Source organism: Populus nigra, chromosome 5 (genome assembly GCF_951802175.1).
Source record: "Populus nigra chromosome 5, ddPopNigr1.1, whole genome shotgun sequence".
In the NCBI taxonomy this organism is placed as follows: Eukaryota; Viridiplantae; Streptophyta; class Magnoliopsida; order Malpighiales; family Salicaceae; genus Populus; species Populus nigra.
The window spans coordinates 169,252-194,762 of NC_084856.1; the positions used below are offsets into that span (position 1 = coordinate 169,252).

General features: G+C 38.3%; 5 protein-coding genes across 6 annotated transcripts; 3 read left to right on the plus strand and 2 right to left on the minus strand.

Annotated features, from left to right (window-relative positions):
- Positions 1-1,323: 1,323 nt before the first annotated feature.
- Positions 1,324-7,646, plus strand: LOC133693337 (pyrophosphate--fructose 6-phosphate 1-phosphotransferase subunit alpha). The gene is made up of 19 exons (XM_062114533.1): positions 1,324-1,506; positions 2,077-2,249; positions 2,597-2,709; positions 2,909-2,983; positions 3,079-3,192; positions 3,279-3,346; positions 3,495-3,578; positions 4,079-4,132; positions 4,292-4,372; positions 4,497-4,590; positions 4,673-4,746; positions 4,922-5,032; positions 5,136-5,180; positions 5,265-5,321; positions 5,632-5,736; positions 5,828-5,944; positions 6,082-6,185; positions 6,347-6,512; positions 7,176-7,646. Exons 1-19 carry the CDS (start codon positions 1,417-1,419, stop codon positions 7,302-7,304), a joined length of 1,854 nt encoding a protein of 617 aa, XP_061970517.1. The 5' UTR covers positions 1,324-1,416; the 3' UTR covers positions 7,305-7,646.
- Positions 7,647-8,250: 604 nt separating this feature from the next.
- Positions 8,251-10,940, minus strand: LOC133693338 (cinnamoyl-CoA reductase 1-like). Its single transcript, XM_062114534.1, has 6 exons — positions 10,748-10,940; positions 10,092-10,261; positions 9,792-9,977; positions 9,475-9,637; positions 8,831-9,020; positions 8,251-8,640 (listed from the first exon to the last, which is right to left on the minus strand). Exons 1-6 carry the CDS (start codon positions 10,863-10,865, stop codon positions 8,505-8,507), a joined length of 963 nt encoding a protein of 320 aa, XP_061970518.1. The 5' UTR covers positions 10,866-10,940; the 3' UTR covers positions 8,251-8,504.
- A 21-nt stretch (positions 10,941-10,961) lies between these two features.
- On the plus strand, positions 10,962-15,022 carry LOC133693336 (protein FAR1-RELATED SEQUENCE 5-like). Its single transcript, XM_062114532.1, has 2 exons — positions 10,962-13,485; positions 14,360-15,022. Exons 1-2 carry the CDS (start codon positions 11,359-11,361, stop codon positions 14,522-14,524), a joined length of 2,292 nt encoding a protein of 763 aa, XP_061970516.1. The 5' UTR covers positions 10,962-11,358; the 3' UTR covers positions 14,525-15,022.
- Positions 15,023-15,813: 791 nt separating this feature from the next.
- LOC133694783 (cyclin-dependent kinase B2-2) lies at positions 15,814-18,043 on the plus strand. The gene is made up of 8 exons (XM_062116476.1): positions 15,814-16,119; positions 16,420-16,561; positions 16,682-16,743; positions 16,961-17,072; positions 17,169-17,262; positions 17,360-17,429; positions 17,522-17,660; positions 17,758-18,043. Exons 1-8 carry the CDS (start codon positions 15,911-15,913, stop codon positions 17,848-17,850), a joined length of 921 nt encoding a protein of 306 aa, XP_061972460.1. The 5' UTR covers positions 15,814-15,910; the 3' UTR covers positions 17,851-18,043.
- Positions 18,044-18,691: 648 nt separating this feature from the next.
- On the minus strand, positions 18,692-23,640 carry LOC133694782 (DEAD-box ATP-dependent RNA helicase 42-like). 2 transcript variants are annotated; one of them, XM_062116475.1, is made up of 3 exons: positions 23,488-23,640; positions 19,786-23,272; positions 18,692-19,055 (listed from the first exon to the last, which is right to left on the minus strand). In XM_062116475.1, the coding sequence occupies exon 2, from the start codon at positions 23,244-23,246 to the stop codon at positions 19,788-19,790; it is 3,459 nt and encodes a 1,152-aa protein (XP_061972459.1). In that variant the 5' UTR covers positions 23,247-23,272; positions 23,488-23,640; the 3' UTR covers positions 18,692-19,055; positions 19,786-19,787. The 2 variants fall into 2 exon arrangements, 1 of the variants encoding a protein (XP_061972459.1); XR_009842340.1 differs by lacking the exons at positions 19,786-23,272; positions 23,488-23,640 and adding an exon at positions 19,198-19,779.
- Positions 23,641-25,511: the final 1,871 nt, after the last annotated feature.

Genomic DNA, 25,511 nt, shown 5'->3' on the forward strand with positions numbered 1-25,511 from the left:
ATTCCACCCCTATTATATGCTTAACAAGTTTTGTTGGGAAGGATAATTCTATCATTATACTACTTCAATTTACAATAATATGCGTCTAGGTAAATAGTTAGACGGGCACTTAGCTTGAATCAGGTTGGTCTATATATTGCACTGTGGTTTCCCAAACAAAAATCACCTTCCTCTCTCATTGCCGGTGATTTTACTTAATACTAAAATGATATTTGACAATTTTTCCAAGCTGAAATGATTTGGAATGGAATTTTTTAACCTAGCTGTGCATGCTTTAAACTCTCAAGAAATTATTCTTGTTGTAAACTCTCAAGAAATCAGCCTTGTAGTAATTAAGTAGCTTGCTTTTCTTCCTAAATTTTCTAAATTAAAATCTTGAGATTAGCATCATCTAAATACATTTAATTGACGTGGGAGGTAAGTTTTAATGAAATCATCTAAAAATCCATTTAGTTTTAATTGGCACTCAAACTATTCAGCTGTACATAAGTTTAATTTTTTACATATCAATGAGTTAATTTCACTTGTGCTATGTCGATAATCAATATAATTATATTACGGCAGGTAGCAATTGGCAAGAACACCATACATATATATATATATATATGCTCTGATTAACTTTAAAGAAGAGAGTATTGTCTTAAAAAATTATTATTATATATTTTTAAATAAAAATTACTTAAAAAAAAGGGGACATGCTACCGAACAGAAGGGAAATTCAAAGGGGAGTGTTAGGTGAGAGAGATTCTGCAGACTTGCAATGCTTGCTTAATAAGTCAGTGGGCTCCTTCTGAAGTTACCAGAATATCCTTCTGGCATATTCCCGTGAATATTGTTGGCTTCCTGTATCGTTGGGATATACGACCCAACAATCAAGTATCAATATCATAGCTAATCACTTGCAATTACCCCCAAGCCCTCTGTCATTTTTTTCATCGCACCATTCACACCCAACAGTCAAAGAAAAGAAGTCTGAAAATCTCTTGCCATTTGCGAAAAAGTACTTGTGGCCATGATGTCAATCAAACGGTTAGAATTGATCACAACAGGGGGCGTTTAATTTTAAAGAGAACAGAGCACGAGGGGCCGAGAAGAAGACAAAATCTAGCAAATGAAATGGTAGAGGAATGAAAGGGCAATTTGGTAACGGCACTAGAGATAGATGAAGAGAAGGGGCGCATCGTAATAAACCCTAGAAACCATGGCCGATAAATGGAACACGTTTCAAGAGGCCGAAACGGGTGGGCTTTATAGTTGGTAGGTAGCATCGCCCGGTCCTCTTTTTTTCTCTCCCATTTCCCCTCCCCCCTATAAATACGGTCTTTTTGAAGAAGAAAAAAAAAAAAACCGCCCGACCACAACACTTCTACTTCTACTAACTCCTCACCCACCTAAGAACAAGAAGAGAAAAGCGGCATGGATTCCGATTTCGGCATTCCCAGAGAACTTTCCGATCTCCAGAAACTTCGATCTCTTTACCAACCAGAACTCCCTCCCTGTCTTCAGGTCTCTCCTACTCCCTCTCCCTTCTTCCCACCGTCTTTCTCCCCTCCCTATTTACCACAACACCAACACATAATGTCATAGCATCAGTTTAGTTTTTTTTTATTGCAATCGATGTTATGTTAGATTGATCTTTTCGCTTAGTTGATCACTTAATCTGCGTTATACTTTCGCCGGCTAGTAGATCTACCTCAACACAGAGGAGAGATGGCTTATTTTTTTTCTTTTTTAGGATATATCTACCTTCATTATTTTATGCTTGATAGGCGTATGCTGTACTTGAATTAGTAGCGGGGAAAAAATGTGATACTGATACTGGATTGTAACGTGCCTCATGCTCCGTTTGTTTTCGTGATACGCAAATCAATACACAGGTTTGCATGTTACCACAGAAAGCTCTCTCAAGAACTCTATGAGACCTTGCTTGAGAAAAAACAGCTTTTCTTGAATCTACATTTTCAAAACGCAAAAGCTAACACAAAGTTACTGATTTCACCCTCACCATTTATTCCTTTCTATTCAATTGCTGACTTGGATTTTCATTTATATGTTTGGGATCTGTGCATTTTCCAGGGAACTGCAGTGAGGGTAGAACTTGGTGATGCAACCACTGCTGCAGACCCAGCTGATGTCCACAGCATAAGCCGATCCTTTCCCCTCACTTATGGCCAGCCTTTAGCTCACTTCCTCAGGGCAACTGCTAAAGTCTCTGATGCTCAAATCATAACTGACCATCCAGCTTTCAGGTATGCCTTGGGTCCTGGTGATTTATGATTGTCTTCTTTTCCTTTCAACTATCATCTGCTGTTTTGTATCACTTTTATCCAAACCACGCGTCTGCATTTTGAATAAGGGATCGATCCTTTCTTCCTATTCCTGCTGCTGCCCTTTTTTTGAAATTCACTATTATCCGGAAGGATTATCGGAAACCTAGTTGCTTGTCAAATCCTCTCTCAATTTCTGATTTTGTTTGCGTGTGTCGGTACGCACCTCCATGTGTTTCTGTGAAAAGTTAAGACTCTGCAATCTGCTTGTTATGAGTGTTTGCTTAAAAAGCTCATATTTGGCTGATGTATTTAGTGTCTCTCAACAGGGTCGGAATAGTTTTTTGTGGGAGACAATCTCCTGGAGGACATAATGTCATATGGGGTCTTCACAACGCTCTTAAAATCCATAACCCTAACAGCACTTTACTTGGATTTCTAGGTAAGCATAAGCAACGGTAGCTCATACAAGTGTTTCATCTTTGGATTTGATTGTCTTGGATTTATGGCAAATCTCATTGCATTTTAAAGTTTTTGATGAACACATATTGTGTGCTTGTTTGTTTCATCATTATACCCTGTTGTGTTTTATTTAAAAGCAAATGACGTCTACGTTATAAAATGCTTTTATCTGTCAACAGGAGGTTCTGAAGGTTTATTCGCTCAGAAAACACTTGAGATTACAGATGACATTCTTTCAACTTACAAAAATCAAGGTATGTATTTTTATCATATGATTGCATGATGGGATCTTTGATTGTCACTTGGCTGTGAGACTTGACTGATTTGTTATTTTGTTATGCTTGGCAAGGTGGTTATGATTTGTTGGGACGGACAAAAGATCAAATAAGAACAACTGAACAGGTTAATGCTGCTCTAACTGCATGCAAAGATCTGAAATTGGATGGCCTTGTTATCATTGGAGGTAAGTTTGACACTTTGGTATTTACAAAGAGATACTAATGCAATTTTGCAACAATTACTAAATACGGATGCTTTTTTATTTTGAAGGAGTTACTTCAAATACAGATGCCGCTCAGCTTGCTGAAACATTTGCCGAGGCAAAATGCCCAACAAAGGTATTTCTGCTTGTCTTCTCACCTAGGATTAATAACAGTCACAAATAGTTCATGCTTGTATTCCTAGCAGCCTTTGCGACTGTTCCTGAGTGTACTTTTACGCTACCAGCCTCTGAATTTTACTAGACACACTGTTTGAATTTTGCAGGTGGTTGGTGTTCCTGTTACTTTAAATGGAGATCTCAAGAATCAATTTGTGGAAACCAATGTTGGTTTTGATACAATATGCAAGGTATGGATCAAATGACACCATGCAGTTCTCTGTTAATCAATATGTCGAGGAAGTTACTTCTTCTAGTAAAATGGAATTATAGAAACAAAGATGGATGGTTTAGGTGGCATCAAAGTCAATTAAAGCAGGAGTTATTGCTGTGTATGTTAAAATTTTGTTTATTTATAAGACCGTTTGCGTTGAATCAAGTAGCATATCAAGGAGAACTTCATAGAATTACTGTCCATTCTCGCATTCAAATTTTTCCTATATGATAAATTCTGTTGCATATAGTGGCAGCAGTGCAATATAATGAAAGTGCTTGGGTTCATGATCTAGGGGGAAAACGTCAACCTTAATTGGTTTTTGGTTTTCTTAATTTCTTAAATTGGCAGTGGTGTCTGATCCTGTCCTTTGGGAAACTCAGGTGCTTGGTGTAATGCTAAATGTTTATGTTGTGAATATGCATGATTAAGCATTTAATTTAATAAAACAAAATTTCATGCTTTCTGCTCATGCAGGTCAATTCCCAGCTCATCAGCAATGTCTGCACGGATGCTCTCTCTGCAGAGAAGGTAATAAATTCATCAACTTTCTGATTCATGACCTCCAGCGAAGAATTCACTATCATTGTATCGTTTGTTGATGTAATTATGATTGAGAAGGAATACTAGACAACATTCTTCACTGTGAAATTTGTCTTTTCAAAACTTTTAACTTATTTCATTTTCCAGTATTATTATTTCATCCGGCTCATGGGTCGAAAGGCATCACATGTTGCTTTGGAATGTACACTTCAGTCTCATCCGAACATGGTTAGTAGTCCATCACTTTTGCACTTCCTTTTTTTTTGGTTTTTTTCTCCCTTTGAGCTTCAAATGAAACTTTTATGGGCTTATCTTTCTCTCTCCTGAACAATGGTTGAGCTGCTTTTTGCAGGTTATTCTTGGCGAGGAGGTGGCTGCATCAAAGCTTACTCTTTTTGACTTGACAACACAAATTTGTGATGCAGTCCAAGCCCGAGCAGTGCAAGGTTTTAGAAAATCTAAGTCATTGTATATCGTGTTTCGTGGTAAATTGTAATGTTGGTCCTCTGACATGGTTAATTGCACCAGACAAGAATCATGGAGTCATTCTACTGCCAGAGGGACTCATAGAAAGCATTCCCGAGGTCTATGCTCTCTTGAAGGTAATTGCTTTTGTATCTCCCTGCTTGGCCTCATTTGCGAATGTGTAGGTGTTGTCCTTCAGACTGCAGTCTCTTACAAACACAGTCCGCATGTGTGTAAAATACATCTATACAGATGTTTGATGGCGTTTCTTTTCCTCTGAAAGGGAGTACTGAAATTTTATGCACCTTTCAGGAAATACATGGCTTGCTCAGGCATGGTGTTGCCCCTGACAACATTTCATCACAGCTTTCACCATGGACATCTGCTTTATTTGAATTTTTGCCACCATATATTAAGAAGCAGGTTTACATTTCCCCTTACTGATTTGCATTTCAAGATATTTGTCAATCAATTTAAAGCAAATGGGTATTTATCTTCTAAAATATTAATATTTTTAATGGCACAGCTGCTGCTTCATCCTGAATCAGATGACTCGGCACAATTATCCCAGGTAATGAGCATGCAATTCTTATTAAAAGGAACTATTAAAAATTACATTGTTGATAAATTGATTGCTTGTTTGTTTTTACCCTAGATTGAAACAGAGAAACTTCTAGCTCATCTTGTGGAGACAGAAATGAACAAGCGGCTGGTATGACATTGCTTCTTTTTTTCTTTTTTTATCATTGTTGATTTCCCTAGCCCTGATGATTTTATTATATCTTTAACTTCTGTGTGGCGCAGCAATAATTTACATTTTGTTTCCTCGTGAAATGATTGTATGCGACTCTAAGAGTCCCATCATTGTTATGATCCATGCTCGATAATTGCTTTGCTATATACTTCTGAAATTTGTGTCGAGCAAAATGATCCTATTGTTGGTTTCTGTTAACTGTCTAATGATTGTTATGTTTGTTGCAATTGACTTAGCTTTTTACTGGTTTCTTTGGTGTTTTGAGCAGAAAGAAGGCACATACACGGGGAAAAAGTTCAATGCTATCTGCCACTTTTTTGGTTATCAGGCCCGTGGGTCTTTACCATCGAAATTCGATTGTGACTATGCCTATGTATGTTAACAACCAGGGTTGATATGTATTCTCATCCTTTTTAAGTCCAATTCAAGTATCTTTTATTAATACCGAGTTGTATATTTCATAGGTTCTTGGGCACATCAGCTACCATATTTTAGCAGCTGGTTTGAATGGTTACATGGCCACTGTAACCAACCTAAAGAATCCTGTGAACAAGTGGCGATGTGGTGCTGCTCCAATTACAGTTGAGTTTTAATTTCGATCTTAAAGGCAGATTTCTTCTTTTACCTGCAAAGTTATTTTTCCTAGCAAAAATTATGATTCATGCATTGCAATCCTTTCTTTTACAGCCTATCTATATTATATTTTGTAAAATCGTAGGCAATGATGACAGTGAAGCGTTGGGCTCAAAGCCCTGGTGCATCTTCAATTGGAAAACCTGCTATTCATCCTGCTACTGTGGATTTGAAAGGCAAAGCATATGAGTAAGTTCTTTTTTATGATTCATCAAATTTTAATGTTATTCAGATATTAGGAGAGAGGGAAGATCAGGAACTTTATAGATATTGTGATCACAACTTTACATAAATTCCCCATGACAGTCAGAGAAGCATGCAATAATTTTTACTGCTTGGCTTAAATGCAGGCTGCTGAGGCAAAATGCAGGAAGGTTTTGGATGGATGACCTGTACAGAAATCCAGGTCCCCTTCAATTTGATGGTCCTGGTGCGGATTCTAAGGCTGTAACTCTCTGTGTTGAAGACCAGGATTATATGGGCGGGATCAAGAAGCTGCAGGAATACCTTGACAAGGTACTTTATTCTCTCAATTATGTGTTTCACATTTAAATATTCACTCAATATTTTGGATGATCATCTTTTCCTTTGCAAATGGTTATTATTTCTTATTTCTCTGCCTATGAAGGTTGTATGGTGTTAGATTTGTTCCTGTTGAATTCTAGGACAAGTCAAAAAATGAAGGGGGGAAATGGAAGGCATGATTAATTTGGTCTAAAATTTAAATGTGGATTGTCTAGCCATTTCGTTTCTTTTGATGAAACTACTGTTCAACTAGTTATGAAGCACGGAATTTAATGAGTTTTGTGTGTAGAAGTCCACCACTTTGTACATCATACATTCAGTGTATCACTATCTCATACCTTTTGTTTTAAATGTTTATGCGGATTTGGTGTGCTAATTCTTTGGGGTTGAAAATAAACTTTCTATCCTCATGCTAGTGTAATGTGATGGGAGCAACATGTGGTAGGAGGTTGGTATTGTTGCTTTTCATACAAGATAATCTGTCTTGTTGTATTCTTGAGATAGTGGTGATCGATTCAGGTTAAAGCTGGTTTAGCAATGCTAAAGGATCAGCTGACAATATTCTATGACTGGACTGGATTCTTTCTATGTGTTATATGTTCGCTATATGAAATATGCTTTGCTTTCACTGATTGTCTGCCCTCAATTTCCCAGGTAAGAAACATTGTGAAACCAGGGTGCTCTCAGGAAGTTCTGAAAGCTGCTTTGAGTGTCATGTCTTCCGTGACAGATGTTCTCTCTGTTATGTCTTCAACTTCATCCAATGGCCAGACACCTCTGTAAGAGTACAGCTTAAAATGTTCTTTCCTCGATCCACCCCGATGTGCTGCTTGGTTTGACAATTACATACACTCCCATCGGCGCACATTGTGCCATTTTTCTTAATTTTTATTTTGAAGATTTTAATTAGATGGTAATAAGCCAATTCTTCATCTCTTTAATCACCAGTAACTTTCCCGCGCGAGGACAATGAGCAAAGATGGAATTTTGTTTATGTTGGGTCGTGTTTGATTATGTGTGTGGACGCCTCCGTTGTATCTCTATTCAGCAAGTCGCATGATAGAGTTATAACTTTCAAGATTTGAAACTATTTTTCTCCTAAATGAAAGTTGGAAACTAGAACAACCTTACGTGTCATGTGTTTCGAAGTACGAGTGAGTACTTGTGTTGATGAGAAATTACTTGTCCCATTTTGGGTCCTTGGGTCGTCATCAACTTAGTCCATGAAAATCGTCCGTCTCTGTCCTCACCCCTCCAATCGAACAAGTTTCTGTCGTGAGACACGTGTCTCTTCTCTCTTCATGTGCGGTGCTCGATCAAAGAGGTGGCTAATTGCACCAGGCAAGTTTCATGGAGTCATTCTACAGCCAGAGAGACTAGTGGAAATCATTCCTGAAAGTTTCGATAAGCAGAGAGTGAGCGAATCCCTTTCTCAAAGGGTATTTGCTAGCTCCTCTCGTTGTTGATGATACCGTCTTCATCGACTTGGTGCCGTGTCGAACGATAAAATGAAATGGCCATAATATAGTATATAGTCATGGTTGCAAGCTAGCTCATGAGATGGTAAAAAGCTTGTGAATTGCCGTTGAGGCAAGTTTCAACTGTTTTAAGCCTGTTCTGATGGTAAAATGCATCAAGTCAATGGTTATTACAGCTAGTCTAGCGGATATCGAACAAAGTTCATATAAACCAGGGCCTGACATAATTCATCGGTCTCTGCAAGAAATACTTTTCAAGACAACACAAGAAATAATTCATTAATGCTTTATTCCAACTCTCGAACTAACCAAGAGAAATAAAACAAACAGAAACCTCGAGATTGACATGTAAAACCTTGGTCCAAAATCAAACAATCGAGCGCATGGTTTTGGCTTAACCTTTGACAATTTTGTCAACATGGCTCAATAGCAGAGCGCAGACAAATCACATTTATTTTTGTTTAATCCAGAGCAGGTGGGGATAATTTGAACCGTCTATTTTTGTTTAATCCAGGAGTCCAATCTTCTGATAGTTTTCCACGGAGTCAATGAGAGTTTCCTCCAATGAACGGAAACTCCAACCGAGCCTCTGCAACTTTTCTGAACTGATCATCACTGCTTCCTGCTCTTCTTCAGTGAAACTGGCAGTGAACAAGCAGATGTATCATCAAATTACCAAGAAACATGATAAAACCATACGTGGAAATCAGTACTCAGTAAATGTGGCTCCGTTTGTGGCATCATCTATAAAAAGAGTTCCTAGAGAATCACAATAGAAAAGTAAACTCGAATGATTATTTGGTTGAGAATATTATCTTACACCAGACTTACCTTTTAGGATAGTTGTAGTTAGGATACATGCTCCTCAATTTCTCCACTAGATCTTTAACTCTGATTGCATGTGCCGTGCATATGTATCTACCTTCTGCCTCAGGTGTCTCATATGCCAAAAGCAGTGCTTCAGTCACATCACGAACATCTATTATTGGCCGAAGCTTGTTTTCCAACGAGTCGCACCCATCTGCAAGGGCAGTTCATACAGGACACCAGCTAGTAACGAGAAGATAACATATAGTATTTGCATTTTGACCTAGATAGCAAGTTGCTTGCAGTGACAGGGGTATAAGCCATTGTTTGCAAACTATGATATCAATGTTTCATGTTTAAATATTTAAATTTTCCAAGAGTGAAAAATAAAAAGTTATCAACAAAATTGTGCAACCTGCTGTCGAAGTTCATCGTCCAAACTACAGGATTACAGCCTAGCACGAAATGAAGTGAGTACAAGTTAAAGCTCCAAGAATAAATTAAACACCAATTTTAGTGTTTGATGTTCGAACTTTCACAGAATTTCATCAGGGCATCATCACACATACACTCATAAAAAATGCACGCATCACTCGCAAACAAAGATGACTGTTACACACAACACAGACAAACATTGCAAACAAGATGTGGTATGAATAGCTAGCTACCTTTCAAAATCTTAATAAGAACCATTGTACTTGCGTTAACTGTGGACTGCAGAATTGGCCCCAAAATGAGGGAAGGACAAATTGCTACTACATCAAGCCCGCTCCTTTTTGCATATTCCCAAGCCTCACTTTCTGCTTCTGTCTTGGAAAGATTATACCAATTCTGGTACAGAAATAGAACTGGATATTTTAGTCTACAAACACTAACAATGGTGCATCGTATCATGATAAATAGCATTACGAAAAGGCAGACCACCACTAATATTCAACTTGAAACTACCAAATTTGCACTGAAATTAACTTTTGGAATTGTTCACCTTAGTTGCTCTGCAGTATTCCTTATCAGACCAGCAATTCTCATCCATCACTTGACCCTTGGGCCAGCTTGGGTTTGACAAAACTGCACTTCCAGAGGACACAATGACAACTCTTTTTACCTTTGCCTCAGCACATGCTTTAAGCACATTTAGTGTGCCCTTTACAGCTGGCTCGATCACCTCCACCTAAGATGACAAGGAAAAGGCATCTCCCGTAATTAATTACCATCTAATAGCGTGACTGATTTTAGTTATTCGGGTCATTTGATTGAAAAACATTATGAAGTAGCCAAAACTTGCCTCGGGGTTTGACACTCTAGTGAAGGGAACAGGACTGGCAACATGGAAGACCCCTCTGCATCCTTGAATAGCAGAAGAAAGAGAGCTGTAGTCCAGTAAATCTGCCTTAAAGAGTTTGAGATTCTCCGTTGCCTGGTCAATTTTCATCAAGTGAGCATTCTTGTCATCCGCTGCATAATATGATCAAGAAATTTATATCATAAGAAATAATTTCATCTGAGAAGCACTAGCTGCTCGTGCCCATGTTTCATCTGAGAATGGATATGTAGTCAACGATGGCAGCTAGAAGCAATTCAAATTCGAATTTTGTCGATCAAAAACTAACAAAATGAGAACAATACATGAAAAGCTGAGGCTATTCGGATTAGAAGAGTGCTAATTAGCTCCATAAAGTAGGCAAATATATACAAGGAAGGAAGGAACAGCACAGAAACATGTAGTTAAGAATCGAAGTAAGTTGGTCTACATGAAAATATCTCTCTAGAACAGGTTACCTTCTTAAAAGCTGAAACTGTAAATCAGAAATTAGTAATAAAAAGTGATACATGAAGTGATTCATACAACAAAAAATTAAAAAGAGCAGTGGAATGAGAAAGAGAGAGAGAGAGAGAGAGAGAGAGAGAGAGAGAGAGAGAGGTGAGAGGTATGAGAATTACCAGGATCTCTAACGGTTCCATGGACAAGATAGTCCTTAGAGAGAAGAAACTTGACGACCCAAGAAGCCAGGTACCCTCCAGCACCTGTCACGCAAACACTCCCCTTCTCCAACGCCATCCCCAAGCCCCAGCAGTAGAAATTCCAACTTGTTCTTGCATCTTTATTTTGGTCATAGGAGGGGTTTTTTTTTGAACTTTTTGTGCATTGACTTTGTCCCATGGCCCACAACTAGAAGCGGTGTAGTAATTAATTGTATCTGGGTAGAAGGTAGACAAAAAACTGTATAGTATAACTCCAAATAAGTGCTACCGACGGAGAAGAGCATCCAATCCATATCCCATCCTCGTTTCGTTAGTAAAATAGTTCCCATCTCTCTCTCACACACCCAAAAAATTCTCCCGAAAAAAAACAACCTCAGACCCCCCCAAAACTTCCCTCCCTAAGTACCTGCCTCTTCAAGAAATCAACTGTCAGATTGAGATCAGCAAGTCAAAGATAAAGATTTGAGAAATCTGGTCAGTCTCGGCTTCTTCTTCTTCGCATTTTAGCTTTTAATACAAATCCAGTCCCAGCAAGCAAGCAAGCAACCACTGTGTTTATCTATTTATTTATGATAATCAACATGGATCACTTGAATGTGATTCCCTTTGATAATATCAATATGGGCAGTGAAGATGACCCTAATACTGCCCTTCACTTACAACACCATCAACCTCATAATCTTGATTTTGATTTTGATTATCCCAATAATAACAATGATGATGATTTTCTAGAACCCACTTCGTTATCTGACCCAAATCTTGATCCCTATGAGGGTATGGAGTTTGATTCTGAGCAGTCTGCTCGGATTTTCTATAATTCATATGCTCGTCGTGTTGGTTTTAGTACTAGGGTCAGTGTCTATCAGCGTTCTCGTCGAGATGGCTCTATTATTTGCCGTCAAATTGTGTGTTCTCGTGAAGGGTTTCGCCGTGAGGGCAATGAGAATAGGTCTAAAAGACAGCGAACTGTTACTAGGGTTGGTTGCAAAGCTCAAATGACTGTTAAGAAACAGAGTTCTGGAAAATGGGCTGTCACAAAACTTGTCGAGGACCATAATCATGAGCTTGTGCCCCCTGATAAGGTGCATTCTCTCCGCTCTCATAGGCATGTGTCTGGTTCGGCACGGAGCCTCATTGATACGCTTCAGGCTGCAGGGATGGGGCCAAGTGGAGTTATGTCTGTGCTGATTAGGGAATCTGGAGGAATTAATAATGTTGGGTTTACTAAAGTTGATTGCCAAAATTATATGAGCACTAGCAGGCAGAGGACTCTTGGCCCTGGTGGTCAGGCTGTTTTTGACTATTTGAAGCAAATGCAGGCTGAGGATCCTGGTTTCTTTTATGCTGTGCAAGGTGATTTTGAGAACTCAACAGGAAACGTTTTCTGGGCTGATGCCAATGCAAGAATGAATTACAGTTTTTTTGGAGATACTATTACATTTGACACGACGTATAGAACAAACCGATACCGGGTTCCTTTCGCACCCTTTACCGGGTGGAATCATCATGGACAGCCTTTGCTCTTTGGATGTGCACTACTCCTCAACGAATCAGAGTCCTCATTTGTTTGGCTATTTGAGACTTGGCTTGCTGCAATGTCTGGTCGCTGTCCCATCTCAATCACAACCGACCAGGACAGAATCATACGGGCAGCTGTTTCGCAAGCATTTCCTGGAACTCGCCTCCGATTTTGTAAATGGAATGTTTTTAGGGAGGCCCAGGAGAAACTATCTCATGAATATCACTCACACCCTACTTTTGAACCCGAGTTCCACAGGTGCATCAATATGGCTGAGTCAATTGATGAATTCGAGTCTTGTTGGGAGTCACTTCTTCAGAGATTTGATCTCAGTGACAATGAATGGCTTCAGTCAATGTACAATGCTCGCCAGCAGTGGGTGCCAGTTTATCTCCAGGATACTTTCTTTGGTGAGATGTCCATATTGCAAGGAAGTGATAGTATAAACTCATATTTTGATGGGTACATAAATGCATCAACTAATATCCACAATCTGATTAAGCAGTATGAAAAAGCAATGGCGATTCGCCATGAAAAGGAGGTGAAGGCAGATTATGATACACTGAATAGTCCACCTGTTCTAAAAACTCCGTCTCCTATGGAGAAACAAGCAGCTAACTTATATACAAGGAGGATATTTATGAAATTCCAAGAGGAACTAGTTGAGACGCTTGCTTATCTTGCCACTGTAGTTGATGATATTGGATCAGCCATTACATATCAGGTAGCAAAGTTTGGTGAAGACCACAAAGTACACCATGTTAGGTTTAATGCTTTTGAAAAGAGAGCTAGTTGTAGCTGCCAAATGTTTGAGTTCTCGGGTATTATTTGTAGGCACATATTAGCAGTGTTTAGAGTGAAAAATGTTCTTACTCTTCCATCTAATTATATTCTGAAACGGTGGACAAGAAATGCCAAAAGTGGGGTTGTGTTGGATGAGCACACTCTTGGACTGCCATGTAATACCCAAGAGTCCTTAGCTGCTCGCTCTGAAAATCTACGCCACGAAGCCATCAAATATGTAGAAGAAGGAGCAGAATCAGAACATATTTATAACGTGGCAATGGATGCCCTTCATGAGGCCATAAGAAAGGTTGCTGCTGCAAAAATGTGTGGCTCTGCTCCTGTACAAACTACTGTGGTTAATGGTAGTCAGCAGCTCCTGTCGTGTAGTCTGGTAAGTTACTTATGCAAGGATTTATTTTTGCTTGGCCTGCATAGGATCATTGTTCTGAACTTAAAAATGTAGCACACGATGCATAGGAATTAAATCTTTACCAATCATTGCTATTATTATTTATGTTTAAATGTGCTGGGTATTGAACCGCATAAGATTCCAATCTATAGATCTTATTTTTCACTAATTATTTGATTGGAAGTTAATAGGCCTTTTTGAATACAGAATTTTATGTCTCGGGTTCAACCTTAAGTAAGCCTTTATTTTGAACTTGGTGCTGCAAGAAGTTCTCATTGCAGAAATTTTTTTCTCTTTTGATCCTTGTTAGCTCTTGGTAGTGCTTTTCAGTGCAATGCTTATTGCTGCTTACTTCTTTTTTACAAACAACATTTTGCAAACAATGGAGGGCAATTGTATAAAGTCCTTCCAGCAAAGTATATGCATTTGACAACACTCCTGTAAAGGTTTTTCTATATTTCTAGTAAATATATAGGGCAAGCCTCTCTCTTGCTATCTACAATCAGATCATCTTTGTCCCAGCCATAAAGAGTTAGCTTCATTAGATTAGAAGATAAAAGCATATATATATTCCAGTAAAGTTGTGATTTGTCTTGCTTATTAGTGCTTGGAAGAAATTTCTCAAATGTATGAAACTAAAGCAAATAAAATCTGAGTCCCCAAACATCAGAGCAAGACAATCATATGACCTTTTGAATTCTGGTATGTGCTGTGCGCTTTAGGGGCGCAGGAACTTGCATTCTGTTTTCTTATTTTGGTTCCTTCTGGGATTTAATTTGGTTGCCGTGTTTCTTATTAATGCACCTGTTTATCCATCCATCTAGATTAAAAGGGTTCTATTTCATTGCTTCTGCAGGACGAGGATGAGAAAATTCAGGAATTGACAGCTGAATTAGAACAAGCAAGTCAGCGATGTGAAGCATATCGAATAAAATTGCTCTGTGTTATGAAAGACATGGAAGAATGGAAGTTGAGGATATCTGTCAAGGTTCAGAACGTGAGACTCAAGATGAAAGATTGAATTACAGCGATGTCTTCATTTTCGTCATGTTAATCTAGATTACACGTAGCAGAAGTTGTAGTTTAGTGGGCTTCGAATGGTTAAACTCCCCCCAGTCTTACTAATGGTTAGCTCCTGGGAGAGGATGCATTCTCAAATGCTAATCTAATTGTGAAGTAATATCGATGTAACCCTGTCCTGAGGTCTAACTGGATGTCGCCATACAGTACATACCAAAATGAATTTTTAGACAGATATAGGGAAGTGCAGTTTGAAGGTCCATGTTTTGACGAGGAGAGCTGAATCTGTATGGTCCCTGTCATAGCTGCACATGACTAGGAAGGCTGTGTATCAGATTGATAGCATCAATCAAGCAATTTAGGTAGTGTTTTTGCAGCTTTTTCAAATAATACATGCGTAGATAGGGAGATAAACGCTTTGTGATTCATTTATATAAATTGTGTAAGCTTGGCTTCCACAGGTCCATGAATCAGTAATCAGTTGTGTTTTTTGTTTCCACTTTCTAATACACCTATGCTTCCTAGTACTGGCTAAGCAAAGCGTTGCTTTTTGGGAAGTGCCGCCATGATTCGGCAAACTATCAATTGTTGTCTTTTTTTCTTCGGGTGGTTTCACCATAATTGCTTTATTTATTATATATACATGAAAAGTGAGTAGATATTGGAATCACATTAGTCAAGAATCATTGTTATAAAACCAGCACAACTCATTGGGATCTGGGATTAGATTTGAGCTGGGTTTAAGTTCTATTTGTAATTTATTTAATTAACTCGATGAAAACTAAAGTAAAATTTGGTTTGATTTAAAAATAATAATTAAAATAACAAGTTCAAGTTGGGTTTAATGCCAAACCTCGTCGGAAGTTAACTCAATAGGTCTACTCGTGACTTACGCAACTTAAATGAGATCAAGTTCAACTTTCTAAAAAAAATATTCTAATACAATATTGTTTTATTTTAAAAAATAAAGACTTGAAATGGTTTTATTTTTAATAATCCTAATCAACCCCCCAACCCTTGACCCATGTCTTGGGCTGATTCATGAGTTGGGTTGTATTTTATAACCATGAAGAAAATGTGACTTGTGGGCTTTATTTGGGCCTGTACGAAGAATCCCATTTAGTTGAGTGGGCTAAGATGAACATTTTAATAGTGAATGGGCCTATTGGAGCGCTTGTGCCGCCCAATTTTTAAAATTCAAAATAAGTTTCCGTTAGGGTTGGGGCTGGGCAACGATCAATAATCAAGTTTCATTATAAAAGGCGACAAAGCTTTTCGTGTCGTTTCATTCCATTTTTTGGGTTTACTTTGAAAGCAGAGAAGCAGTAGAGAGAGAGAGAGAGAGAGAGAGAGAGAGAGAGAGAGCGTAGCAACAGAAACGAGCACGATGGTGTCGGCGATGGATTTATTCGAGAAGCTAGAGAAAGTAGGAGAGGGAACTTACGGGAAAGTGTACAGAGCAAGGGAGAAAGCCACCGGGAAGATCGTTGCACTAAAAAAGACACGTCTCCATGAAGACGATGAAGGTGTCCCACCCACCACTCTTCGCGAAGTCTCCATCTTGCGTATGCTTTCCAGAGATCCTCACATCGTCCGGTACTCTCTCTATCTTTGCTTTTCTTCCATCTACTTCCTCTCTAAGGTGATTTCATTTCTTCGATGCATGGATCTGTAGGTTTTCTTAATATTCGGTCCATTTAGGGCTTAGATGAATTGAACTTGGGGATTTTGTGATCTGATTCCTCCAATTTGATGTCTTAATTTAGGGTTTAGGGTTGTCGATTGCTAAACTGAGTCAATTAATTTCCATGTAAATTGATTGATGTTCTCTTCTGTTGTAGGGTTAATTAATAGACAAATAACTCTCTATTTTCTTTTTCTTTTTTAAATCCATAGATTGTTGGACGTGAAACAAGGGCAAAATAAAGAAGGCAAGACAGTTCTGTATCTGGTTTTTGAGTACATGGACACCGATCTCAAGAAATTTATCCGAAGCTTTCGCCAAACTGGAGAGAACATTCCTGTCAAAACTGTCAAGGTCTAAATTCAACATTCCCCTTTCTTTCTTTTTAATTTTTTTATCCTTTTAATTTGAGAGGTTTTTCTTGTTTTCTTTTTAATCTGATCACAAATTTGTATGATCCTTATTATTATGCAGAGCTTGATGTATCAACTATGTAAGGGTGTGGCTTTCTGCCATGGCCATGGAGTCCTACACAGGTTTCGTTTTCTTCTTTGTTTTCTTTGCTTGTCAACTCTGATTTACAATAGCGGTTTCCATCCTTATGTATTTATAACTTTAACAGGTTTCTTCTTTTTTTTCCCCTTGCTTGTCCGCTCTGATCTATAATAGCCATTTTATTTCCCTCATGATGTTTAGTTTAGGTGGAAATGATTACTGACATATCTAGTAACCCTTTATCTCGCTTCCCCTCAGGGATCTTAAGCCTCATAATCTCTTGATGGACCGCAAGACTATGATGCTTAAAATAGCTGATCTTGGACTGGCTCGAGCATTTACTCTTCCTATTAAGAAGTATACCCATGAGGTAATTAAATTAATACACGCTTGCTACTTACCATCTTTTTATCATGCTCTTACAATATCCGTTTGTTGAGCTAATTGAGTGGAATTTCTGTTTCAGATATTGACTTTGTGGTATAGATCTCCTGAAGTCCTTTTGGGGGCTACCCATTACTCAACTGCAGTGGATGTATGGTCTGTTGGCTGTATATTTGGTAAGGATTTCCTTATTCTTATCGCTTCATCTCTTAAACTAATCTGCCAACTCTAGCATTGCTTAATTGTTGTGTGTGTGTTTTGCCTAAACTCTAGCTGAACTGGCCACAAAGCAAGCACTCTTCCCAGGAGACTCTGAACTGCAACAGCTCCTGCATATTTTCAGGTCAATGATTTTTGCATAACGATGGATATGGTTTTGATCTTGCTTTGTCGATTAGGCTTCTCTTTAATATACGTTTTGAAGCTCTTGTACAGGTTATTAGGTACTCCAAATGAAGAAATGTGGCCAGGAGTAAGCAACCTGATGAACTGGCATGAGTATCCCCAATGGAAACCTCAGAGTTTGTCATCGGCTGTTACTAATTTGGACAAGGATGGGCTGGATTTACTATCAGTAAGTCGCGTTCATCAACAATGACTGCTTTTATTATTGTTGGGATAGATGAACATCATAGCTTAATTTGTACAAATGCGTGGCTGTATTTTTGCAGCAAATGTTGCACTATGACCCTTCAAAGCGCATATCAGCAAAGAAAGCCATGGAACATCCTTACTTTGATGATCTAGAGAAGGACCGTCTCTAAGAATCACAATGCTGCGACTAGTATGGGCAGCCACCTTGTTTGGTGATTTTAGGACCGGCGAACTGAATTTATGTACTGAATCTATTTGCTTCACTCAAGCATACTGATCGGAGTCGTGTTATATTTGTCTTAGTATGATTGCTTAATGTTGAATCTTTATCAATTTAATGCCATTATCGATCAATTTCAATAATCAGCTCCCAAAAAGCAATGCCAAAGTTTCATAACCAAACAGCCAACTCTACGAAACTTTAACCCAAAGACTTTCTAATCGAATTAGTTGATGCATGTTTTCACTACGGACGTACATCAGCGGCTCAACGTAAGTTGGGCGAAGTACAGTTGAATATGATATATTTTGTACTAATGTCATGATTTGTAGCGAAATTTGCCTTCGGGTCCAGGATTTACCCCTTGTTTTTCGAGGAGTCAATAACATGCAGGGAAGGCAGGCCGTGTCGAAGAAGAGGTTGATCAAAATACGGTGCAGAAAAATGCACCACCACAACTTATTATTTAATAATGAACAGATAAGAACTTGCAAGGGGATTTTGCTGAATCTTGTAAAGCTTCTACATTCGAAAAACCCCAGCAATAAAACCAATTTCTCTAGCTTCTTGTGCTGTAATCGCCGCGTTTAATACGGAATTGTTTCTTTTTCATGAAAGAAATTGCTAGGGGCTGTTTGGAAAACCTTCTCAAACTAAAAGCATCTATATATATATATATATATATATATATATATATATATATAGTTTGGGAACGTGAGTTGCGCTGCAGCCACGCTGGCATTCCCAAACTAGCACATATATATAAAAAGGTAAGGAGAGAAAGAGGAGCGTAAAAAACAAAACCCGCTAGCAGCACAAAGGCTTATCAGCATGAATAATTTCTAATCCATACTGGACACTAATCAAGCTATAAACAATATACGCTGCTGCTGCAGATTTCATTACAGTTGAACAGCCAGAAGTAGCTGACAACCCAATCCAGGACGAACCACTGATTACAATCTAATTTGTGGTTTACGAGGTCAAAAAGAATCCAAGGAAACCTGTAATCTATCTCAGAAATGTTGTGAAACCAACAGTACCCTTGTTGCCCGTTACCACCCTTCTATGCAGGTTAATGCTTCATTTGGAGGGGTAAGCCCCTCGGAGTGTCAGCAGAGTAACACGTGGCTTCCAGAACTTTACTACTCAGACCTGCAAAACCCCCAAATACGATGTCAGATCCCAAAAGTGATGCGCACCAAGGAACAAGAAAGCAAATATGGTAGCAGAAAGGAGTTCCAGAACAATCCACTTTGTTAATCTATGGGAACAAGAAGGCAGAAGCATCGCGCACCAGATCGCCATCTCTTCAACAGCCATCATAGCCAAAGGTTATGGGGGCAGAGAGAATACATTGGACATGCCAGCATAGGCTTAAACCATCCCTCGAGCCATGGGGAGAGGACAAGAAGAAAAAGAAAGAACACAAATTAAAAAATGGAAAAGAGACATGGAAATGGACAGCAAATTTAACACCTTATGGCTAACTTGAGAAGCTACAGGATATGAAATTGCATGAGAGGAGGGGCATATTTAAACAAGAAAGGAAACAGTTATTTGCTTTTGGCTCATCATCCCACAATGCTTTTGGGAAACACCATGAACCAATAATCTACTCCTTCCCCAATTTCCATGCACCAAAATAATCCATATTGTCAAGAAAAAATATATCAGCAACTTCACAATTTTCAAACTAAGATAATTACCATTCAGGCACTGCCTACAAGTCCAAACTCAACCAGAAAGAAAAGGAGGAAATTAAAAATTACAAGAGTAGAAGTTATAAAGATATATGCAAAAAAAAAAAAAAGATCAACCACAATTGTATATGCAAAAAAAAAAAGAAAGAAAGAAAGAAAGAAGGCTATTATTGAGCTCTTACACTTATACAACCGAGTATTTGCCTGGTTGAGCTCCACCAGGAAGTTGATATGTTTGGTTCGTGATGTCTTCCAAAACATGTTTTAGATCAGCTTTAGCTCTCTTAACAGACTGCTCAGTAGGGCCCTCGATGAACAGGTACAGCTTGCGATCTCCTGGTCCTGGCACCTTGCCTGGTGGGAAAAACTGCCCCCTGGTGGTAATGGCAGCACCAGTCCAATCTGAAATTGGGCCCAAAGTTTCCTTGTGGGTAACCTTCCACCGAGCATTTTGGGGAAAATCATTGATTTCCAGCTCTGCTTCATAATGTTCAGGCATTGCATCAGCTTGGATCCTTGCCAGGTTGTGTTGCAAATTCATGGCGGCTGCCATTGCTGCTGCCCTGGCTGCAGCTTCATTATTATGAGCAAAAGGCAGCCCAGTCACAGACGCAACTGCTGGACCTTGATTGAGAGGAACAGGTAATCCACCATTAGAAAGAAATTGAGTAACAGAGTGAGGAGTTGGTGCCACGGGTGCAGGGATTTTTGAGACAGCAGCAAGAGCAGCTATCTGCTGAGCAAGGGCAGTCTGCTGTGAGATGTCACCACCTGCCTTCCGAACAACTTCATCTTCATCTTCTGAATCAGACTTCTCTTCCTCGAAGCCATATTCTCTTGCTTGTGCTTTCTTTGCCGCCATTCTCTTTTCATCCTCTTCCTCGTTGAATTTAAAACCACTTCCACCATAACCAGTTCCATGGGCTTGCTCCAGACCCTGATTCACTTTCACCATAAAACCATCAGCAAGGGCTTTCAAGTCTTGTGGAACAACTTGCTCAGAGAGTTCTAATGCTTTTACAAGATCCGGTGCATATCTTGCATCATCCTCGGAGAAAAAAGTGATGGCACAGCCTTTGCGACCAGCTCGGCCAGTCCGGCCAACACGGTGAACATAATCCTCATAATGATTTGGAACATCATAATTGATCACCAGTTCTAGATCCTTCACATCTAAACCTCTGGCTGCAACACTTGTTGCAATCAACAAATTGCAGACGTTGCTCTTAAAATCCGAAATGGTGGATTCACGGTCCGTCTGATCCTTAGCCCCATGAAGTGAGAGGCAAGGATGACCAAACTTCAGCAAGTCCCTAAACAACGCATCACATTTGTCCTGTGATTGGACAAATACCAAAATTTTTCCCTTCTCGCTCCATACACCAAGTAGTTCTAACAACCTAAACCACCTTTCACCTTCTGGTCTTACCTCAACCAGCTGATTGATGTCCTTATTCACCACACTCCTCCCACCTACCTGTATTTCCACAGGTTTGTTCAGTACTTTACGAGCCAAAGTTTCAACCTGCCGAGGGAAAGTGGCAGAAAAGAGTACAGTTTGATGATCTGGACGAATATTTTGGACAATTCTAGTGATTTGAGGTTCGAATCCCATGTCAAACATCCGGTCGGCTTCATCCATAACCAGATATGTAACTCTACGAAGATTAGTGATTTTCCCTCCACTGGTGCAAAGTATGTCAATCATCCTGCCTGGAGTACAGACAACTATCTCTGTCCCCCGTTTCAATTCACTAATTTGCTGGGCAACACCAGAACCTCCATAAACAGGCACACATCTTATACCCAGGGCCTTAGTAAACTTCCTAATATCACTGTGGATCTGCTGCACAAGCTCCCTTGTGGGCGCCATTATAAGCCCAATCGGTCCTTCTCCAGCTTCTACAGGAGGCTGGTCCTTGATATGCCTCAGCATTGGCAGCACAAATGCAAGGGTTTTACCAGAACCAGTTTTCGCAATGCCTATGCAGTCCCGTCCACTCATAATTATAGGCAGTGCCTGAGCTTGAATTGTCATCGGTTTCTCATAATTGAGTTTCTTTATTGTCTCCAAAATTTTACTTGTGAGTCCTGTCTGGTGCCAAGTTTTAATTGGTTTCGGCACATCCTTTCCATGTATTTTCAACTCCAGTAGTTTCCTATAAGCAGTAACCTCCTCAGGGGTCATCCTCAAGATCTCCTTCACTTCAATATAGAAATTCTTGCGGAAAGGACTGTAATCAATCTTTGAGTGGTCAACAATGGACAGTTTCTCAGCTTTTGTTTTCTTCACCCTCTTCATGAACTCGTCATCATCCTCATCTTCTAAAGGAACTTCACTATTTTCAAGGTCCCCGTGGTCTGAATCAGAATCTTCTCCAGGAATAATTCTCCCTAGAGATTTATGAGAGCCTTTCTTCCGCTGTCCTCCATTTATTCCTTCATCCTTCTTATCTTTCTTCTTTGAGTCTGTTTTATTATCATCAGCGGTTTGAGTAACCACAGCATTGTTTAGCATCTCAACCTCAGGTAAGACCATAGAATTCATGAAAGCATCCAATGGATCAATTTCCTCATCCCCATTAACAGCATCAACCTCACTTTGTGGAGCAGAAATGTCATTCTCGGTGTCCACCACCATTGCATCTCCAGCTTCTTTATCCGGTATTGCATTTTCTTCCTGGTCCATGTCCATATCGGATTTGCCAGTGGGAGGAGCTTCTTCGTCGTCAGATTCTCCTTCAAGAGTCCAGGTTTTACCACTTTTAGATTCATCAACATTGGCTTCTTCCCCATCCTTTTCACTCTCAGTTTCTTCCTTCTTCCTTCTCAGCTCTTGCCATTCCTGGACTCTTCTCCTCCTCTTCTCCATCTCCTCATCCAATTTCTTCTGCTCCTCCTCTAATTCATCTTCTCGGGTTTTACTCTCGTTCTTATCACCGTCCTCCTTGCCACTCTTTTTCCTTAGGCTCTCTTCACTGTTATCCATGTGCCTGTTTGACCTGCTAATGCTCTGCTCATGCACTCTCTCCTTGGAGTCGTCATTGTCTCTCCTTCGCAGTTTACTATCACGCTCCCCTGAGTCATCATCACTGTCACTACTCAATTCCCTATGCTTCTCCCTTTCCCTGGTCCTCCTCTCCCTCTTCTCCCTGCCCCTCTCCCTTTCTCGCTCTTCTCTGTCACGCTCCCTCCTCTCCCTTTCTCTGTCTTTCTCCCTCTCACGTTCCCTCTTCCCACTTTCTCTTTCTCTATCTTTCTCCCTAACCCTCTCCTTCTCCTTCTCCCTCTCCCTCTCCCTCTTCTCCTCTTTCGCTATGTCCCTCTCCCTGTCTCTCTCTTCTCTGTCTCTATCTCTCTTCCTGTCCTTAACTCTCTCTCTATCATCAACCCTACTCCTTGTTGCCCTATCATCCCTGCCTCTGACTCTGTGCTTCTCTTTCTCCCTTTCCTTGTCATCAGAATCACTACTCTTGTCTCTCTCGGAACACCTACTGTTTTCGCGTTCTCTCTTCTCTCTGTCTCTGTGCCTCTCTCCATTCCTCTCCCTGTCTCTATCTCTTAGAATCCTCTTAGAATCCTCTTTCTCCTCCTTCCGTGCCAAATAATCATTTTTTCTAGATTTAGGTTTCACATCCTCCATAATTGTTTGCTTGTGTGCTTATTTAACTGTTCAATCAACGAATCATCATAAGGAATTGATTTATTTATACAATCAAATCGCAAACTTTGAAAGAAATCCTAGCACATGAAATGATTTCAATTGCGGCCTTAATATACCACCGGATTCAGAATTGGATTGTATAATAAAGCATAAATCAATAAATAATCGAATACGAAGAAAGAGATAAAAGAAAAAATTACGGTAGGGAAAAGCAAAGCACCTCAAACGTCTTTGAAGATGAAGATGGATCTCTCTCTCTGTCCAAAACCCTAATTGCCACTTGATGTCTGTTTTGAGCATGGGGATCGACCGTTTTGTTCCGTTATCTCTCTCTTTTTTTTTTCTTTTTTTTTTCTGTTACTGTGTTTATATTTTATATAATAAAGGGTCGGGCTCTTTGGATTGGATTGCGTGAGTATTACGTTTATTATCTGGATTGGCTTGGGCTAACAAGATTTGCCGAAGATGATGGACCCGTGGCCCAGAAAGAAGGATAGAGATATACAGTTATATACTATGGGGGTGGGCTTTTTATTTTGTTTCTTTTTCTCCTTTCCCGATGAACTTAAGTCCAAATTTTATTATTATTAAGCCAGTAATTTTTTTATTATTATTATTAGTTAAGGTTATATTTTGTATGTTGCTTTTAAAAAAAAAAAATTAAATCGATTAAAATCTATAAATATGTTTAGTTATAAATAGATTTTGATTTATTATGATTTTAAGTTGAAATTTTGTTTTAATTAAAAGTTCAAAGTTTTTACCTTTAACTTATAAATTCTAATTTATACAGTGTTGTTTTGTTATAAGAAAAAAAAAAGCTATTTGAGTCATTTTTGTGTAATAAAATTTTAAATTTAATTTATTTAAAATTTTTATTAAGTTGTGTGAGAAAAATAACTTTTGAATTACAAATTAAAATCAAAAGTTTTAATTCATAAACATGCTAACTAGAATTTGAATATGTATTTTATTAAGATTTTGTAAACACGTGTGGTTGAGACTAAGTTTAACAATCAAAGTTAATTTGCTTTTGAAAAAATAAAAAATAAAATATATAATTGACAACTCTCAAAATCTAAAATATTTAGAAATAAAATTGACTTGTTGAATAATCAACTAATCTCCTAGTTTAAATAATCTAATCTATTTTTTTTAGTTTAAGTGTCTAATAGCTTGACATAAAAAGTTCAAGTAATAATTGATACTTGAAACCTATAAAATATCTCATTTGATGGATGTGGGGTTCTCTGATATGTAAATCAATATTTTTATAATAAAAAAATATAATGATATTTTAGAAAGATAACTTCTAAAACTATACATGTTGAACATGTAAAAAATAAAGAGACCGTGAACTTTGAGTCTAGAAAATTTATAACTTATAAGTTTTATTATTTTTTAAAATATAATTTAATTATCATAATATTTTGAATTTTAATTTACTCGAGCTCACAGGACAGGAGTGTTGGGTGCATCCTTCCTAGTTGGGCGTTCACCCATGCTCCCTGCTCCCGGTGCATGGTTTTAGGATTCTTGCATGTTCATGAGTTTTTTTTTTATTGTTTTTTTTTTTAAGGAGTATTTTTGGTTTATTTTATCTGGATACATGGTACATGGTAGTTTCCATGTATCTATCTTAGCAAAATGCATAGAATTCTTTTAACAATTGAATCGAGTCACATAAAAGTTGATATTCTTTAAAATTATTTTTTACAATGTAATAAACTAGTGAATAGCGAAGATAAGCAAATCCAAAAGCAGCACCGCACTTGTAAATTCAAAGGAAGGGAAAACAAACAAACAAACAAGAAACCTAAAATATTCACAAGCTCGACTTTTATTGTAAAATTAATATTAATAATTAGCTCAAAATATTCATCGTTAGGTTTCTAGATTTATACTGAGTTTAAAAAACACATTTTAAGAGTTTTATATATTTTTTCTTTACAAGTTTTTCATTTTTTCTCAAATAAAAAAAATACGAACAATATAATTTTATTTTTTTTACATATAAGCACTGTTTTTAATAATGTAAATGATTAAAGCTGTTTTTTTAAAAATTTTCATATCTATCCAGCTTCTTAAATTTAATTTTCACTACGAATATAATATAAAAAATTTCATTTTTTTTACTTATAATATAATTTCCTATGATAATTAAAAAAATTACTAACGCTATTGACATGGATTTTGTATAATTAAAAAAATATATTGTCAACTACCAGGTAAAAAGTAAAGAAA

What these genes read in the sequence shown, in the direction of transcription:
- LOC133693337 (XM_062114533.1), top strand. Translation starts at nt 1,417, where the DNA reads ATGGATTCCGATTTCGGCATTCCCAGAGAACTTTCCGATCTCCAGAAA. An exon ending in CACTTTACTTGGATTTCTAG is followed by an intron (nt 2,710 to 2,908) that starts GTAAGCATAAGC and finishes ATCTGTCAACAG; the next exon opens with GAGGTTCTGAAGGTTTATTC. An exon ending in GTGGTGCTGCTCCAATTACA is followed by an intron (nt 5,945 to 6,081) that starts GTTGAGTTTTAA and finishes GTAAAATCGTAG; the next exon opens with GCAATGATGACAGTGAAGCG.
- LOC133693338 (XM_062114534.1), bottom strand. Translation starts at nt 10,865, where the DNA reads ATGGCGTTGGAGAAGGGGAGTGTTTGCGTGACAGGTGCTGGAGGGTAC. An exon ending in TGGAACCGTTAGAGATCCTG is followed by an intron (nt 10,262 to 10,747) that starts GTAATTCTCATA and finishes CATATTATGCAG; the next exon opens with CGGATGACAAGAATGCTCAC. An exon ending in AATACTGCAGAGCAACTAAG is followed by an intron (nt 9,638 to 9,791) that starts GTGAACAATTCC and finishes TTTCTGTACCAG; the next exon opens with AATTGGTATAATCTTTCCAA.
- LOC133693336 (XM_062114532.1), top strand. Translation starts at nt 11,359, where the DNA reads ATGATAATCAACATGGATCACTTGAATGTGATTCCCTTTGATAATATC. An exon ending in AGCTCCTGTCGTGTAGTCTG is followed by an intron (nt 13,486 to 14,359) that starts GTAAGTTACTTA and finishes TTGCTTCTGCAG; the next exon opens with GACGAGGATGAGAAAATTCA.
- LOC133694783 (XM_062116476.1), top strand. Translation starts at nt 15,911, where the DNA reads ATGGTGTCGGCGATGGATTTATTCGAGAAGCTAGAGAAAGTAGGAGAG. An exon ending in AGAGATCCTCACATCGTCCG is followed by an intron (nt 16,120 to 16,419) that starts GTACTCTCTCTA and finishes TTAAATCCATAG; the next exon opens with ATTGTTGGACGTGAAACAAG. An exon ending in ATGGGCTGGATTTACTATCA is followed by an intron (nt 17,661 to 17,757) that starts GTAAGTCGCGTT and finishes GTATTTTTGCAG; the next exon opens with CAAATGTTGCACTATGACCC.
- LOC133694782 (XM_062116475.1), bottom strand. Translation starts at nt 23,246, where the DNA reads ATGGAGGATGTGAAACCTAAATCTAGAAAAAATGATTATTTGGCACGG.